The sequence below is a fragment of the Neofelis nebulosa genome, chromosome 10, assembly GCF_028018385.1.
Source record: "Neofelis nebulosa isolate mNeoNeb1 chromosome 10, mNeoNeb1.pri, whole genome shotgun sequence".
NCBI classification, from domain to species: domain Eukaryota; kingdom Metazoa; phylum Chordata; class Mammalia; order Carnivora; family Felidae; genus Neofelis; species Neofelis nebulosa.
The window spans coordinates 59,399,419-59,417,100 of NC_080791.1; the positions used below are offsets into that span (position 1 = coordinate 59,399,419).

Here is a 17,682-nt window from a genome sequence, read left to right on the forward strand (position 1 = left end):
TGTGGGTTCAAGCTGTGCATCGGGCTTTGTGCTGACAGCTCAGAGCCTGGAGCCTGCTTCGGATTCTGTGTCTCCCTCTCTCTCTGCCCCTCGCCCACTCACACTCTGTCTCTCTCTCTCTCTCTCTCTCTCTCTCTCTCTTTCTCTCTCTCTCTCTCTCAAAGGTGAATAAACATTTTAAAAAATTGTTTAAAAAGCCATCATCCCTGTCTAATATTCATTATTGTGACTGGTGGCACACTGAGAATTTGTTTGTCATGTCAAAATGAATTCGTATAGTTCCTGGTCACCTGGAATGTTTAGATTTCCTATTGTTGATGGTATTTCACGTGTATTAATTGTTACTAGAGAATAAAGGTTTGTGACTTCACATGATTTGTGACGTCATAAGGTGTAATTCCTGATGAACAACAACAAATTCATTTACAAGCGATACACAGGGAGCTTATGTAAATTCACAAAGTATCCTATGATTCTTCATAGTAAGAAAAAAGTACAGGATACAGGACTGGGAGCTTGTCTTCCATCCCACATGATCCTCAGACTCCTTGTCCCTGGACTGCCAGGCAGTGAGACCACCTAGATAGTGTGGCTGTTGTGCCTCAGGAACCAAGAGTGGGATGGTGGGGGGGAGATTCAGATAAGTCCACTTGGGCTTGATGGTTACTCTGAAAGCCCCTGCCTCAGAGAAGGTGAAGTTATGAAGCAGAGCTCCAGCAAAACTGTTTGAAATTCCCCACAAGAGTCTCCCTCCCTCCTCTGCTTTTTCTCCCGGAGTGCATTTCATAAGCATCGGAAGGACTGCTTCCCGGCACTGCCTTCCCTGCTTGGCCAGGGTCCCTGAGGAGCTGATCTAATGAGTGGATAACACGCATTTGCCAAGGCCTTCCTGGATGTGGTACCTGGGCTTTGTTAATTTTAAAATGCCGCCATCCTTGGCCGAAGACCATTTAATTTCCTCTCATAGCAGTCATTTATTTTTAGCATTTGCTTATTTTCTTTCCACCTTACTGAGATGGTGGGTGGGCATTAAAACCTGTCTTTAAGAAACCAGTAGCTCAATTGAGATTCCTGGCTGTGCAGGCCTTTCTTTATGGGGTCAGCCACTGCACAGGTGTTCTTAGAGTGATGCTGCTCCTGGAGCTGGACCAGGGGCAGCTTCCCTGAGTGGCTCTCCTTCCTTGTTGGCTGGCCAGAGGCAGTGCTGGTAGAGCACCCTTGCACCTGTGCTTCAGTGCAGGTCCTTCGGGGGCCCAACCATGTAGAGGTCTATCCTGCCTCAGAGTTCTGCAGCCTCTTCCCAGGGTCCCCATCCTGTTCTTGGCCTGGCTGCTTGTTGCCTGTGCTGTGCTGGCTGATCTTCTGACTGTAGTGGTGATCACGGCTATGGTTATGATTGAGTGCCTTCTGTATGCCAAGCCTATGTCAGGCACTTCTCAGGTTGTCTCTAATCCTCACTGCAATCCTAATAGGGAAGGATTATTATCCCTATTTTGCAGATGGGGAAAGTGAAGCTCAGGGATACCCAGGGTTGTTTAATAAGTGAAAGAGGGAACCAGGATTTGAAGCCAGGTATCTTTGAACCACAGATTCTCATTTTTTCCACTGGAGTATGCTGCCTGTGGAGGGAGATGGTGGGAAGCAAGGCTATGGGTTGGCCTAAGGGGTGCTGGGACTAGAGTGAAGTCAGCTCAATTAGGGTTTCTTGATGATGTGCTGGATGATTATGAGAAGTCTAAAAACAGACAAAACATTCTCCGTTTCTCAAAAAGCTGACAATTGGGGGGGGGGTGCCTGACTGACTTAATCAGTAGAGCATGCAACTCTTGATCTTGGGGTTGTAAGTTCAAGGCCCATGTTGGGTAGAGAGATTACTTAAAAATAAAAATCTTGAAAATCTGGCAGTAAAGGGATAAACAAGTCCCACTTTAACTGTAGAATGAGGCAGAATGTGGTCAGTGCCTCAGTGAAGATCACCTATAGTGCTAGGTGTAGATCACGCCATGTAGAGGCAACATCATTAAGGGAAGCCTTTCATACGAGGTGGGCCTTGAAAGTTGGACAGGATTTTGATTGATAGAGGTGGGGGCTAGAAAGACAGCATTTCTGGGAGAAGGACTGTGGTGAGCATAGGTTCACAAAGGTGAGAAAGTAGGACTGTGCCAGATCTTGTTGGAGGATCTAGCAGAGGCTAGAGATCAGAGAATGTGAAGGAAAGGCCTTATCCAACACAGGCCATGATCCTCTCAGTCTTTGGTAGCCTAGCATTGGTACAGCTGTAGCTCTAGAGCTGGATTACCTGGGCTCAACCACATTCTTTCTCTTACTAGTTATGTACCTCGGCAAGTTCTTTCACTTATCTGTGATTGTTTCTTCACATCTACTATAAAATGGGGATAATAAGTAGATCTACCACAAAAGGCTGTTTTGAGGTTTAAATATGTAAATATATGTAGTGTTAGAACAATGCCTACCATATTGTAAGCACTTGATAAGGGTTTGTTACTTTGGTTAGTGGTAGTAGTGGTGCCTTAATTATTATTCTTGTTGTTGATTATTGGTCACTCCAGGAGGAAATTAGTGAATGGTCTACAGGTAAGCCTGTCTTTGAATGTAGGGTATTACTTGTCTCTCACCAATACCTTTAGGTGACTCAGAAGTAGTAGGGCTTTGGAGATTCTTTTTCCACTCCTTTTCATCCTAGAAGCTGGGCGTAGAACATGAGACCCCAGAGCAGGACACTTTGATATGGGACTGGCTCTTGTCCCAGGTGGCCACCTGCCCGATGCTGGACAGTGCTCAGTATTTCCCAGCAAGAAAGGGTGGGTGAGAATGCTGGCCAGGTGCCCGGAATGCCAGCATCATGTCCCCAGAAAAGTGTGCCTAGTTTGATTTTCTCCCACTGCTGCTGCTGTGGCCGATTATGTCTGAGTAACAGAGTCATTTCTAATCCCATTTGGAATCATTGCTCAAGATAATCCTGTTTCATAGTAATGATATTCCAATTCCAGCATGCACCAATTCTAGTTTGGCAGATGCATGCCTTGACCTCAGGCAACCCAAGACAGTGGTCCCTGGAAAGCAGTGCCAGCTCATTTGCCTAACATAACAATCTCAGGATAACCCCCCTTCTCCAACACTATATCTTGTTCGGGAGTTCTGTGTTCAGTGATCTCCTGGAGAGTTTCAGTTGGGACCAACAAGGAGAGCATCCAGTGCTCATCCTGGTCATGGGGAAGGATACATTGGGAAGGATGTTCAACTTCTAAGGACTGTGATATGGTTCACTCCCACATCTTTTCTTTAAAGACATCAGATCCACTCTCTGCCATGGGCTCGCTCTTTCTCTCTTTCTTTCTTTCTTTCTTTCTTTCTTTCTTTCTTTCTTTTCTTTTCTTTCTTTCTTTCTTTCTTTCTTTCTTTCTTTCTTTCTTTCTTTCTTTCTTTCTTTCTTTCTTTCTTTCTTTCTTTCTTTCTGTCTACCTGTCTACCTGTCTACCTGTCTACCTATCTATCTAAGAGAACAAACTATACCTTTATTTACTTTTCATTAAGTTTAAATCCTTGAGAGGTACAACATCACACGGATTCTGTGGCCAGAGGCTTTAGCAGGAAGATTGCTTCAGAATTTGGCATGAACCATGCCAGTGGTTCCACAAGCACAAGTTACTTTTCTCCAGATTGCTCTGGTTTTGTTCGGTTTGCCACCAGGAGTCACTGTGTTGTTCTTTGCTTTGTACATATACGCATATCTCTTGCCTAGATAGAATTCAGTTGTATCTAGAGCATAAACATCTTCAGTTTTAAGAAGAGCTGTGTGCTCCCTCTGGTTCCAAAGACCTCACTTATAGCCAACAAAAATGGCCTTAGACTACAGCCTAACAGACATATTTGTTGTTTTAAGAGTCCTGTTCCCAGCAGGCTTCCACAGGGTCCAAGGGTCCAAGATGGTGGAAAGAGGTGAGCTGCTTATTTAAATAAGGCTGCAGGCTAGTGGGTCAGGAGTATACAAGCAGTATAGTAGGTGTGTGTGGGTTTCAGCAAGGTATTTGTCTCTCATGACATTTCGCATGAATAAAGTATGATGTGGAGAATAGTTCAGACAGACTAATAAATGGTGAATGACCTATTTCATATGTTGTGTATATATGATTGGAGACTAGATAGCAGACTCAAGTGGTGAGCCACAGGGCCTCGTCCTTTTCAGTAGTTACATCAGTGATTCTATTGAGACCATGGATAAATGCCAACCCAATTGGCAGATTAAATGAAGCTTAGAGAGAGAGCTAATATGTTAGGTGAAAGAATTGTGGACATGAAAAAAGAACTCAGTGGGTTAGAACAATGGTTAAATCTGTGGTGATAAACATTAATAGGGATGAGTGTTTAAGTCTACAATTAAAAAACCAAAAACCAACCATAAAATGCAGGGTGAGGAAGTCCCAACTTAGCAATACTAGCAAATAAAGCCCAGGAGCTGACTAAAAACTCTGTGTATCAGCAGTGCAGTGTTAAGGCCCCAGAAGTGAATTGATTCAACAAATATTTACTGGTCTGTACTGGGTCTTATGTGTGAGAAACAGATGGTCAAGCACAGTCCCTGCTTTGGGGAGTACACAGTCCAGTTATGTATGACAGTGGTGAGGAACAAGAGCTCTGGAAGGAGACTGCCTGAGTTTAACACCTAGCTGTATCTCTTAACTAGCTCTGTTTTCGCATCGGCAAAATGCGAATAATAATAGCACCTACCTCAGCAATGGTGATTGTGAAGATTTAATCTCCACATAAGATGCACATAAGACTATTTAGTGCATAGATATCTGCTTGTGTTATTAATATTTTTTGTTTTCTTGTTGTTATTTTCATCCAGAGTTGAAGAAAAATATCAGCCCCAGCGTGCTCTTATAGATCATTTGCCTAGAGAGAGCCTAATCAGGCCCATACTGTGGTGAAATCCCTACCATCAGAGCTTGACCACATTAGCCCATAGGTTTGACAACCATATATTACAGAGCACAGATTGAAAGACATGAAAGATAGGGAATTACATTTGAAACTAGGCTAAGGATGTGAAATCGAGATTGTGTTGGAAACCCTGTGATGGTGGTCTTGATTCCTTGCCCCTCTCCTTAATGTGCCATGTCTTCCTTGAGCCTTGCCCCAAATGATCTCACCACTGATTTTGACCCTGTCCATCTGAATGAGACTCCCTTTTAACCCAGCTGGCTGCTATGACCTGCTTGACTATACCATCTGAAAATGTCACTGTCCCTGGTACACAGTAGGGGCTCAGTAATTATGGGATAGTAAGACACACTAATGGATGGATAGTTGGATGAGTGAGAACCAGTGTAGTTTAGTGGAATATGTACTAGGTTTGGCCTTACACAGACCTGGATTTGAATCTTGGTTCCTATGCTTAATTAATGTGTATACTTTGGCAATTCACATTATTTTGCTGAGCCTCAGTTTATTCACTTATAAAATGGGACTAGTACCTCATTGCAAGTGGTTATATGGAGCTGAAATAGTGAATGTAAAGTGCTTATCACACTATGGCTGCTGTTACTATGATTATTGACTTTTACCTTTTGAGGGAAGTAAACAAAAGATTATTATCCTCTTTTGAGAAAATTGGGGCACGTTTTCTATACAGGTACTTTGCCTCCTACCTGATCCTTAGTTTGTTTCCTAAGGAACCTGCTTTATTATTACTATTTTTTTAACTTTTCATTTTTTTAAATTAATTTATTTTTTTAATATATGAAATTTATTGTCAAATTGGTTTCCATACAATACCCAGTGCTCATCCCAAAAGATGCCCTCTTCAATACCCATCACCTATCCTCTCCTCCCTCCCACCCCCCATCAACCCTCAGTTTGTTCTCAGTTTTTAAGAGTCTCTTACGCTTTGGCCTAAGGAACCTGCTTTAAAAAGAAAACTGCTTTCCTCACCCTCTCCACTCCCATTTCATGCCCCCATGCCAAAGGACCTTTAGATTTAACACATGCCGGTGCCTTTGGTCAGGCTACCCTGCTTTCCTGACCAGCTCATAGACCAGCCAGTAGGCTGAATGAGCCACAGCTCATTTGACTTTCCAGCAAACCTCCTGAACTCTGACCTCTTTGCTTCCTCCCTTCATCGAGGTGTGCACTGGGTTGAGAATAGGTCAACTCTTTGTCTTCTCCTTGGGACCCGTGACACTCATCACAGTGACCCTATGCTTTGCATGTAGGGGGGCGGGTAGAGGGGAGGAGGAGTTGGAGGAGCTTCTCCTGAAGCTCAACATTGTGTGGGGACGACCTGGAGCTGGGATCACTGCCCTTCTTGCTTCACCAACTCCAGCTGCTCACCAGCTGTCTTTGACACGTGCCTGCCCAGCATAGGCCTCGGCCCACACCACAGGTTTCCTTGCTTTTTCCTAAACAATGTGGCAACTTCAAGCCCCTCCGGCCACTGAGAGCAGAAAGCCTTAACATCGATCGATGTAACTATCTTCCATGCATTGTGACACCCCACTGTCCTGAAAGCAGGAGCTCATCAAGGTCGGTGTGAGCCAACCTTCCTACATGAGCTCCCACCTCTAATCTAATTATAATCTGATCAGCAAATTAAAATGTGCCTCTTGGGGCCGTGGTTCCAAAGGGAGTTTCATGAGTCCCAGGAGCTTCCAGTTAGGGACCACTCTCCTATTCATTTCCTCACCTTTGTCTGGGAACTGCCTGGTGGAAGGCAGGAAAGGCCTCATGCTCAGGAGAGGAAGATGAAAGTTTTCCATGGCTAAACCACCTGTGGCCTAGTTTGGAACCTCAGATAGGAGATGGCTAGGCAGGGCTGAGACAGTTGCCATCTACCATTCTCCGTTTCCCATCAAATAAAATAATGATTGGAGTGCCTGGGTGGCTCAGTAGGTTAAGCATCCAACTTCGGCTCAGGTCATGATCTCCTAGTTCGTGAGTTCGAGCCTTGTATCAAGCTCTCTGCTGTCAGCACAGAGCCTGCTTCAGATCCTCTGTTCCCCTTTCTCTCTGCCCCTCCTCAGCTTGTTTTCTCTCTCTCTCAAAATAAATAAACTTATGGAGAAAATAATAATTTTATTTATTCATCATTTATTCATGCACTTATTCAGAAAGCATCTACTGACCACTTTGACCCAGGCACTGGGCAAGGAGCTGGGAAGGAAGGTGGAGACATGGTCTCCATGCCTCATGGTCTATCAGGAAAGGTAAATACGAGTAAATAGTCAATCATGGTACAATATGATCAGGGTCACCTACCCGTGGGTGTGGGTCTTGCATTCTGTAGACAAATAAGAAGGGCATGGATCCAGGCTGGAGGTCAGACAAGACTCAGTGAATTGGTGACCTTATCACTGAAGAGCCCTGAAAGTGATGAGCACTAACCAGTTGAAGGAGAGGGGGGGCACTCCCAGCAGAAGTCGTGGCACATTTGACGGTCTTTGGTGTACTTCAGAGAATTCATTGTTTTCTCTGGGTCCTTAACCTATTAGTCCCCAAGATCTACCAGATCATCATAGGAATTAGAAGTTCTGCAGTTGAGAGACTTCCTAAAGGAATAAACCTTTGGAACAAGTGGTTAAGTTCAGTTAATGATTAATAGAAGGGGATAGGGAATCAACCCTTCTAAAAGATCATGTTGGTGTTGTTGAATGTATATCTAGTCTGTTGCTTCTAACTGCTATATCAGATAGTGTGTCTCTACCACATTGAACTTAACTCATTCCCCAGTGATGGATACTTGATTGCCTGCAACTCCCCACTGTCACAAAATGCTGGGATGAACATCTTCCATGTCGCCTTTTATGGATCTGTGTAAGAATTGCTCTGGGATATATATATTCAAGAGAAGTGCTGGGTCATAGAGTAAGGTACTTTAATTTGACAAAGTGTTACAAGCTTGGCTTCTAGAGTGGCTGCACCAGTCTATCCTGACAGTACGTGAACAGTCCCAGAACCCCATGTCCTCTCCAACACTTGGCATTTTTTAGCTTTCTAACTTTTGCCAATATGTTGGATTTAAAGTGATATTTCATTGTTTTAATTTGCATGTCTCTAATAACATAAGTTTGAGGATCTTTTCGTATACTTAATGATAATCTTTTTTGTTTGTTTCTTCCTCTGGGAATTCACTGTTCATACCCTTGCCCCATCTTTCAGTTGGACTTTCTGATCCTAGCTTTGCTGCTAAAACCTGACTTGAGGCACAGCGTTCCCACAGATTGTTAGCTCTTGGGAGTCAGTATAGGAGCGTGAGGGGCAACATGGCAGAGGGATAAGGACATGGACTTTGTAGCCACACTGCCCGGGTTTGAATTCCACCTCTACTCCTTACAGCTGAATGATACCTTGGACACGTTACTTAACCATGCAGTGCCTCAGTTTTCTTAATGCATAACTTGCCTCATTGTGTTGCTGTAAAGATTGAATGTGTTATTATATATAAAGTGTTTAAAACAGTGTCATGTGGGAAGTATACACAAATGTTAGCTCTTATGATTAGACTACTACCTTCCTCCTACTTAGCCATTCTGTACCCTTAAGAAAATAGATATTTGTACTAGCAGGCAGTAGAAACAAGGCAGAGAAAAAAATAGCTCTCAGCCTAGGATCAGAGTTTACCCTCACTTCCTTCACCTTCAGTATTCACAAGACCCTGCCTTTTTGTTGAGTACTGGGTGGAGATAAGAACAGAACAGATCCTGATGGGCACACAGGAAGGAAGTACTGCTGCTAGAGCCAGGTCATTAAAGGACAGACTCCTGTCCTCTTGGGCTGTACACATCCTCTGAATCTTGAAATTAGGGAAAGAGAGTCTGGAAATTATCTCTAGCCTTTGAGACTAATCCTCACATTGGTAGGCATATCTTTCCACAGACCACCAGAGACCAAATCCTGAGCTGGCTTGGAGAATTGCTGATATTCTTAAGTCTTTGCCTATGGAGAACTTGAAGAGTAGTTGACATAGATCCTTTGAGTAGAAATGTTTCCTGTTGTAGAAAAACGTTAAGTGCATGGAATGACTTACTCTGCCCCCTTTAATCCAGATGTTAAGACCACGAAGGCCTAGCTCATACACCAAAGTCTGTTTGGTACCAGCTATCCAAATTTAAGGCAGTAATATCTAAACCCAGACGTACAAAATGGCACCTAGTATGCTGGCACGAGAACAGAGGGGAGGCTGCAGTTGTCCTTTGATGGATCACCTCAAATAGCAGTGTCTGCTTCCCTTTGTGCCATCAGATTCTCATTTTACTCCTGACCTTGTACTTCCCTTGTCAGCCAGATGGGCCAACTCACCTTCTCCCCATGTAAGTCACCTTCTCCCCGATACAGTTCTGAACCTGGGGATTTGTTTCTGCTTCAGCAAAAAGCATCAAAGAGACAGAAATCACTTCATTTCCAAAGTCTTACTGCTGCTTCTCATTTCTGCTTCTTTTGCCTTGCCTTGACCTCTGGTACCTGGATATTCCTTAGTTTCTGGCTGCTTACTTGGTTTGTGGCCTACTGTTCTCCTTTAGCTCCTAGCCCTTAACATCTGACCTGGCTTTTGACTCTCTACCACATATCAGTGCTGCCTAGTCTCTGGCCCTTGGTTCTAGTTTGACTCTGAACGTTTTGATACTTGCTGGGCATGGCCAACTGCTAAGTCTGTTCTTACCAGCTTTGCCGTAGCTTTCTCTAACCTGGCTAGCCTGTTTTTGTCCTGCTGTAGCCCACAGGTCTGGACACTTCTTTTGGTCGTCAGAGCTAGCTTTGATTACCAAAGCTAAGCATAGTCATGTAGCCCTCTGGCCTGATCTGGGCTGGCTTCTCCAAGAGGGGTTTGATCCCCGTGAAGCTCTGGATTAGATGCTTTCTAAGTACGTAAATGGCCCTTGGACAAAAAGCCTCCTAGCCATCTGGCAAGGTGTTTGGTGCCATTCTTGGCCACTAAGCAGCCACAGTTCCTTTAGTCCTAGCAATACCCCATAGTGGGGCTGCTGCCTTTTGAGTTTTATTAAAAGTGAGGGAAATTTTCTCTGAGGTTGCAGAATGAGTCACTAGCTTGGTTGCTTACCCTCTTTGGCCTCCAACTTTGTGAAGTGAATTGCCCATTCCCTTTGATTGGGTTAGCTGCCCGAGGGCCGAGCCTAGTCACTGTCTTCTCTCCATCCTACCAGACCACTGTCTGCCCTCCAGGGCCAAGGGCGGCATACTTGGTTGCTTGGACACGTCTTGCAGCCTACAAATTGGACAGACGGAATCAATACTCATGAACCTGGAGAGGCCCAGGTTAGCACAGTTAGTGACACCAGCTGCCTGGAGGGACAGCCTGCCATGGGAGGGGTTGTGATTGAATGGTGATTGGATACAGCATCTGAGGATTAACCAAATTATGTCCCTTTGAGTTTAGATCGACAAACCTTTCTCACTTGGATTTTATAACAAGCTGACTTGTGCAGAATATAGAAGAGCTGCCTTCTTAATACAGGGCTGTGCCGGCATAAGTCCTGGGGGAAGGGTGGTCAGGTATACGTGCCCACTGTGGCCCAGATTCATGTTGTTATCACTAAGATTATGTGGAGAAAGGGAAGAGAGCTCGTATTTGTGGAGCTCCTTCTATGTGCCATGTGCCACAAAGTTTCACATACTTTCTCATAACCTGAAAAGGAGGCGTCATTATCTCCATTATTCTGGTAAGGAAATGGAGTCTTAGAGGTGAAGTAACTTGTCCAGGGTCACAGGCAGTAAATGACAGAGCTTTAATTTAAACCCAGGTCTCTCTGTGCTTTTTATAAAATATCATTCTGTCTTCCTAATTTAAGTGTCTTAATTCACATTTCTCTTGACTTCCCCACAGCCCAACCACAGAGTCAGGTACATAGTAATAATAATAACCAATGTTTGTTGAGCACTTATTGTATGTCAGATGGTGTTCTAAGCACTTTACATGCGTTAACACAGCCATATAAGCCAGATGCTCTTATTATCCTTGATAATTATGAGATTGCAAAATGATGATGTTCTAATTTCATCATACCTTCTACATTTATTAGTTGTCATTCTACAGTAAGGAAGAGCTTTCCTTTCTCTCCATTAACTTGTTTTCAGTATGGAATTATGGAATCTTATTTTACTCAATGGGTTGTAATCCGTTACTGTCATTATTCATGTTGATGCTCAGATAGTCCCAGATTTTATTTTGTTTATTTTTATTTTATTTTATTTTTTTTATTTTATTTATTTTTAAATGTTTATTTATTTTTGAGAGATAGAGAGCGAGAGAGAGCAGGGGAGGGGCAGAGAGAAAAAGAGAGAGAGAGAATCCCAAGCAGATGCCCTGCTGTTGGTACAGAGCCCAACACGGGGCTTGATCCCATGAACTGTGAGCTCATGACCTGAGCTGAAATCAAGACTCGGATGCTTAACCAACTGAGCCATACAGGCACCTCTTAAAGCCAGTGTTCTTAACCTCTATATCATACTACCTTTCTAGCAGATATTTTTTCTCACTGCCGTCAATTGATTTGCCTATGCATAACAGCCTTTTTGTACCCTTTGGCTTTTAATCTTCTGGGAAACAGTCTCATCCCACTTATGTGTAAACTAAGAACAAATATGTCTCCAAGTGAGAACCTGACAGACTCTGCTATGAATTCAGTATCTGAGTTTTAGACGTGGATTTTAGCTGCTTACAGACACTTCTCATTTCTCTTTGGAATTATAATCCATATCCTATAAGGATTACCTGTGAAAGGTACTTCTTAAGATCCTTGTAGGTAAGGTGAATAGACACCTGAGATTCAACCTGACCATGCTAGATCAGTTGTAGAAGCACCTCAGGTACGTGGGAGATGGCTTCTGGTTCTTTGATCTGTCTGTGAGGAGTGTGTGTCTGTGGACATGGGAATTACTAAAATTCGTTCATTTATGCAGCAAGTAATTGAGCCAGGTTGTTTGCCTGTTGAAGGTAATGAAATTCAAGCCAGTTAGTACAGGGAAAACCCTCAACACTGATGGTTACAGATACTGAAAATCTAACAAAGAAGAGAAAAACTAAAACTACTGTTTGACTTTTTAATAGTTATAATAATTAGAGTAAGTTTTTGAATTGCTTACCACTTATGCCTTCAAAAACATTAACAGTTCTGAAGGCCAGTAAGCAAAAGATTAACATACTAAGAGAAAAATGGTCAAAGGACATTATGAAAATAAAATCAACTGTTGTGATTCATTAAAAAAGAAACACAACTAACTACTAAACATTTTTTTTTTTAATGTTTATTTTTGCGAGAGAGAGAGGGCGAACAGGGGAAGGGCAGAGAGAGAGAGGAAGACACAGATCTGAAGCAGGCTCCAGGCTCTGAGCTGTCAGCACAGAGCCTGACATGGGGCTTAATCCCATGAACCACAAGATCGTGACCTGAGCTGAAGTCAGACACTCAACCAACTGAACCACCCAGGTGCCCCCTAAACATATTCTTTTAAGTCCAACCTCATTAGTAATCAAAGAAATTCAGTTGAAACGGCGGTGTGATTCCATTTCTCTTTACCAGATTGACACGTGATGAAGAAAAATAAACACCCTATTTTGAAAAAAAAATTTTTTTAATGTTTATTTATTTTTGAGACAGAGAGAGACAGAGCATGAACGGGGGAGGGGCAGAATCGGAAGCAGGCTCCAGGCTCTGAGCCATCAGCCCAGAGCCCGACGCGGGGCTCGAACTCACGGACTGCAAGATCGTGACCTGAGCTGAAGTCAGACGCTTAACTGACTGACCCACCCAGGCGCCCCGATAAACACCCTATTTTGGAGAAAGGAAGGCCCAACAGTTACTCTCTTTTTCCTTTGCTAGTAAAAATAAAAATTGGTACAGTCTTTCTGAAATTCAGTTTGGTGATATTTATCAAAACCCTTAAAAAGGTTTAAGCTTTTGACCTAGGACTTCATCTCCAATGAATTTAGCCAAAGGAAATAATCAGACATGTGTTACTGAAATATTAAAAATAATCTAATGTTTTACAATAGGAGATTGGCTAAATAAAATATACAATAGTCTTATAGTAGAACACTGTGCAGCCGTTAAAAACCGATGTGGTAGGGGTTCCTGGGTTAGGCATCTGACTTCAGCTCAGGTCACAATCTCACAGTTCGTGGGTTCGAGCGACGCATCAGGGTCAGAACACTGTGCAGACACACTCGGTGTCTGGAGCCTGTTTCTGATTCTGTGTCTTCCTCTCTCTCTCCCCTCCCCTGCTCTTGCTCTGTCTCTCCCAAAAATAAAATAAAACATTAAAAAAAAACCCAGTGTGATAGACAAATACTTAAAACATGGAAATATGTGTGTTTGTGTGTGTTCAGAGAAAATTTATGTATGATCTTATTTTTGTAAATAAAAATGTACGTACATGAAAAAATGGATGCTATATATTCCCTTTTTTAAACCATATATTTTAAGGTTATTTATTTATTTATTTAGAGAGAGCCCGTGCATGTGAGCAGGGGAGAGGGGCAGAGAGAGAGAGAGAGAGAGAGAGAATCCAAGTAGGTTCCATGCTGTCAGCACAGAGCCTGACGTGGGGCTCAGTCCCATGAACCATGAGATCATGACCTGAGCCAAAAGCACAAGTTGGTTGCTTAACTGACTGAGCCAGGCGCCCCTGTTACATATTCTAAAATATTTCCTTCTTTTTAATTATCTATATCTTCTGAATGTTTTATAGTGAACACATTTTTTTTTGTTACAGAAAAAATAAAGCATTGGCAGGAATATTCTGTAATAGGAGTGAAGTAAATGTATATACGAACACTTCCTGGGTCAAGGATACTATGCTTGGTGCTTTATAAATTTACCTAATTTAACCTCACTGAGTCTGTAGATGCCCCTGCCTCTGGTCCTCCTCCCTCCAGTCCATTCACACACAGCTACTGGAGTGATTTTTCTAATAGCAGTGGTTTGGAAAGATATACCAAACTGTGAATAGTGGCTACTCTTGGAATTTTAAGGAGGTGGATGTTTTAATTTAGTATTTCAATATGGTATGTATTTTTCTAAGTCTTTGTATTTTGAGGTGGGGAGGAAAGGCACAAGTTGTCAAGTCCCTTCCCCTTTAAGCCCTTCAGTGGCCTGCTTCCTCTCCCATGCTTCTCCCCCTTACACTCTCTGCTCCAGCCCTACTTTCTTCAGGGGAAGCCCCGTGCTCATTTGCCTCCAGGATCTGTAAACGCATTGAGTCCTCCCATTTCACCATCCCAGGTACGACTCTGTAGCCTTCAAGTCTTAAATACCTTAAATACCACATCTCTGGGAGGCCTTTCTTGATCCCTTCCCTTGGTTTCCTACTGCACATGGTACTTCTTCCATCATAGCCTTGATCACACATTGCTACAATTTTATGCTAAATTGTTGTCCTCCCCAGAAGACTGTAACCTCCATGAGGGCACAGACCCTAGCACAGTGACTACAACACAGGAAGCATTTGACAACTAATCGTTGAATAAATACTTTGTATTTTGTAGTTGTGGAAGCCTATAGGGCCTTAGAAAGGTGTTAAATAACTTGGCCAGAGCCTCTCAGCTAGTAAGTTTCAGAGGTTTCCTACCCGTGACTTTCACACTGGCAGAGTCCATGTTGTTTCCCCTGTACCACTCACTTGAACAGACGCAGATCCAATCCCCAAACAGGTATCAGAACCTGAGACTCTACTTCCTAGGCGTTTCCAGCTTTTGACACTTCTGTCTTTCTGATTTCTTCCAGTGTGGTGCAGGTCCTCCTTGCTGCTGGTGCTGACCCAAACCTCGGGGATGATTTCAGCAGTGTTTACAAGACTGCCAAGGAGCAGGGAATCCATTCTTTGGAAGGTAAGCATAGACTCCCCTGCTGTTCTGAGCACTCTTCTCCCTTTGGCTACCAGGCAGTCTTGCTCTGTGCCAGCTCTACCAGCAACTCAGAGTGAGAGTCTATAAGTTCTTTATCCTCTGGGAACTCATGGATAACCCAAAAGGCTTGGAATAGATGCCTTTCACAGTCCCTTGTGGCTCTATAATTTAATTTATGTCCCTTCAAAAGTCTCGGGGAATAAGACAGAGGTCTGACTTCATGACCACAGCAGGGAGTGGGGGTACTTTTTACCTGGTGTTCCGAAAGCGCCTCAGCCTGTGGAGCCTCAGAGGAGTGGACAATGGAGCAGGTTTCCATAAAATAATTAAGGCAACTGCATGGAATGTGGCTTTGTTCCTCTTCTACTTCCTGCAGACTTACCCTGTTCCGTCCCTGCCCTAGAACTAGAAAGTAGCCTCACTGATTTCCTCTGCCTCAGAAGTCCCTCTGAATACTACTCCGAATACTGCTCCCCCGCCTTCTATATGCAAAATGCAATCCTGTCTCTGGGACTGGCCCCTCAATTTACCATTATGACCCAGAACAAATGTGGACCTTCTCTGTGCCATGACGTTTATGTTTGTAAAATGCAGTGGTCATAAGCACCTCCCAAAAGTGTCATGTGGGTTGTTTGGATTTTAGAAGAAAGAGGCAATGTGCACCCATACTAGGGTTTGTCACATGTCTGTCGGAGGGTAGTCAGTGAAGTCAGTCTTGGTTGCCTCTGGTGAGTGGTTCTTTGAAAGTGAGGTCTAGAAGAGGATGGGTTGCTTTGGCTACAGGCAGAAATGAGTATTTTACTTTTGGGCTTTTGCTTGTTCGGACGGTCTCCTCCCTCCCTGTCTGTTATCCTGTGTTGCTTACAGAGGCTGAGATACCCCTGTTTCCAGCAACAGGGCAGCCAAGCAGTGCTGCTTCAGGGTCGGCAGTGATGCCTGGAAGACAGCCAGCCACACTGACTGCCTGAGGGTCGGAACGTTGGCTGGAGGGACGTCCAGTCAGGGGAGTGGTGCGCTTAGCCCTCGGAGCTGTCAGTGAGGCTGCCAGACTGACATAGCTCTGGTAGCCCAGAGCAGAGGGGTTGTTGCTGCCCCAGAGAGGTTTCTCAAGTCAGCAGCACGAGAGCAATGTTAAGAGCATCAGAGCATTGCTGCCCTGGTGAAGTGTCGAGTTGCCCTCCCCCTACCTCTCTACCTCTCTACCTCTCTACCTCTCTACCTCTCTACCTCTCTACCTCTCTAAACCTACTCCTTGTGTCAAGCTCCACCGCTATGGCTAGACCCTCTACAAAGCCTTTACTGTCCTTGGCAATAATTGCAACCTGCCCTCAGCTGTTCTTTTTAATGTTCTCTAAATCTTGACCTTTTATATGGTTATTTGAACTCTCATCTGCCCATATGTCTGTTCTCTCCTCCTCAGCTGACAGTTCCATGTGCAGGCCATGACCTATGCCTCTTTGGATTCCCCACTGAGCTGGAGGAATTATGTTCACTTCATGTTTCAGAGGAGAATTTCATAAGTACCAAACTTGCCCTATATTTGCAGCTTGCTATGTGGAGACTTGCTTTGTGGGCTGTCCTCTCTTTACTCAAACACAGTATTACTGTCCTCAGCTCTGTCTTCTGTCCAGATGCTCTCACCAAAAAGCAAGGAGGAACATTTGCTGAGAGAGCAGAGCCAGGTGGAAGGGAAGGGATTGTTTGAATAAGTACCCTCTCACTTGCTCTCAGGATTCCAGCAGGGTTCAGTCATTATTTAAAAAAAAAAATTTTTTTTTAATGCTTATTTATTTTTGAGAGAGACAGAGTGCAAGCAGAGGAGAGGCAGAGAGAGAGAAGACACAGAATCAGAAGCAGGCTCCAGGCTCTGAGCTGTCAGCACAGAGCCCGATGCAGGGCTCAAAACTCCCAAGCCGTGAGATCATGGACCTGAGCTGAAGCCGACGCTCAACGAACTGAGCCACCCAGCTGCCCTTCAGTCATTATTTTTGATTTCACAGAATCTCAGAGCTGTGAAGCCGTGTAGTCTAACCTTTACTTTCACTCCAGTCCCCAACCCCTGCATTCTTTTATGTCTTTGTTATCTCCAGATTGATGTTCATATCCAACATTCTATTCTAGATCCATAGTCAGTATACTTTTCCTAGAAAGAGCTGTAGAGTGGCTTTTAAGCTTTGTGGGCCTCAGTTTTGATTACTTAGCTTGGCCACTATAGTGCAAAAGCAGTTACAGACAATACACAAATAAATGTGCATGGATATGAACCAGTAAAACTTTATTTACAAAATAGGCAGTAGGCTGGATTTGGCCCATAGACTGTAGTTTGCTAACCCTGTTGTAGATGTTTTCTTTCTTCCTTCCTTCCTTCCTTCCTTTTTCTTTACTTCTCCTCTTCTCTTCTTTTTTCTTCCTTCCTTCCTTCCTTTCTTTCTTTCCGCTGCCTGCCTGCCTCCTCTGAATTTTTAACTCTCACACTAGCCATACCGCATTCTGTATAAGGTAGGTAGGTAGACAACAAAAATAGTGGAAAAGGCTATTATATTCCTTATGAAATAAAGATTATAATGTTAAGTATCTCATTTTGTATGATCTGCAAATTTGGTGTGTAGGCTTTCTATGGATTCATATGACATTCCTATTTAACAGGCGCTGTTCTAGGCACTGGTGAATTAGACAGACAAGATCCCTGCTATCATGTACTTTATGTGCTAGTCTTTGGTTTAAATGTTCATAAGGATTCCATTCAGTACAGAGCCTTGGACCTCATAATCAGGACAATTTGGAAGCATTATTCAACATTC

The 17,682-nt window shown here is 43.6% G+C and overlaps 1 protein-coding gene across 2 annotated transcripts in view; it reads left to right on the top strand.

Annotated features, from left to right (window-relative positions):
• CLPB (ClpB family mitochondrial disaggregase) overlaps positions 1-17,682 on the top strand; it is a 143,494-nt gene that overhangs the window by 36,797 nt on the left and 89,015 nt on the right. For both annotated transcript variants that reach the window (XM_058687880.1, XM_058687881.1), the window contains exon 4: positions 14,760-14,863. In XM_058687880.1, the coding sequence (XP_058543863.1) occupies positions 14,760-14,863 (104 nt within the window). The remainder of the gene's footprint in view (positions 1-14,759; positions 14,864-17,682) is intronic.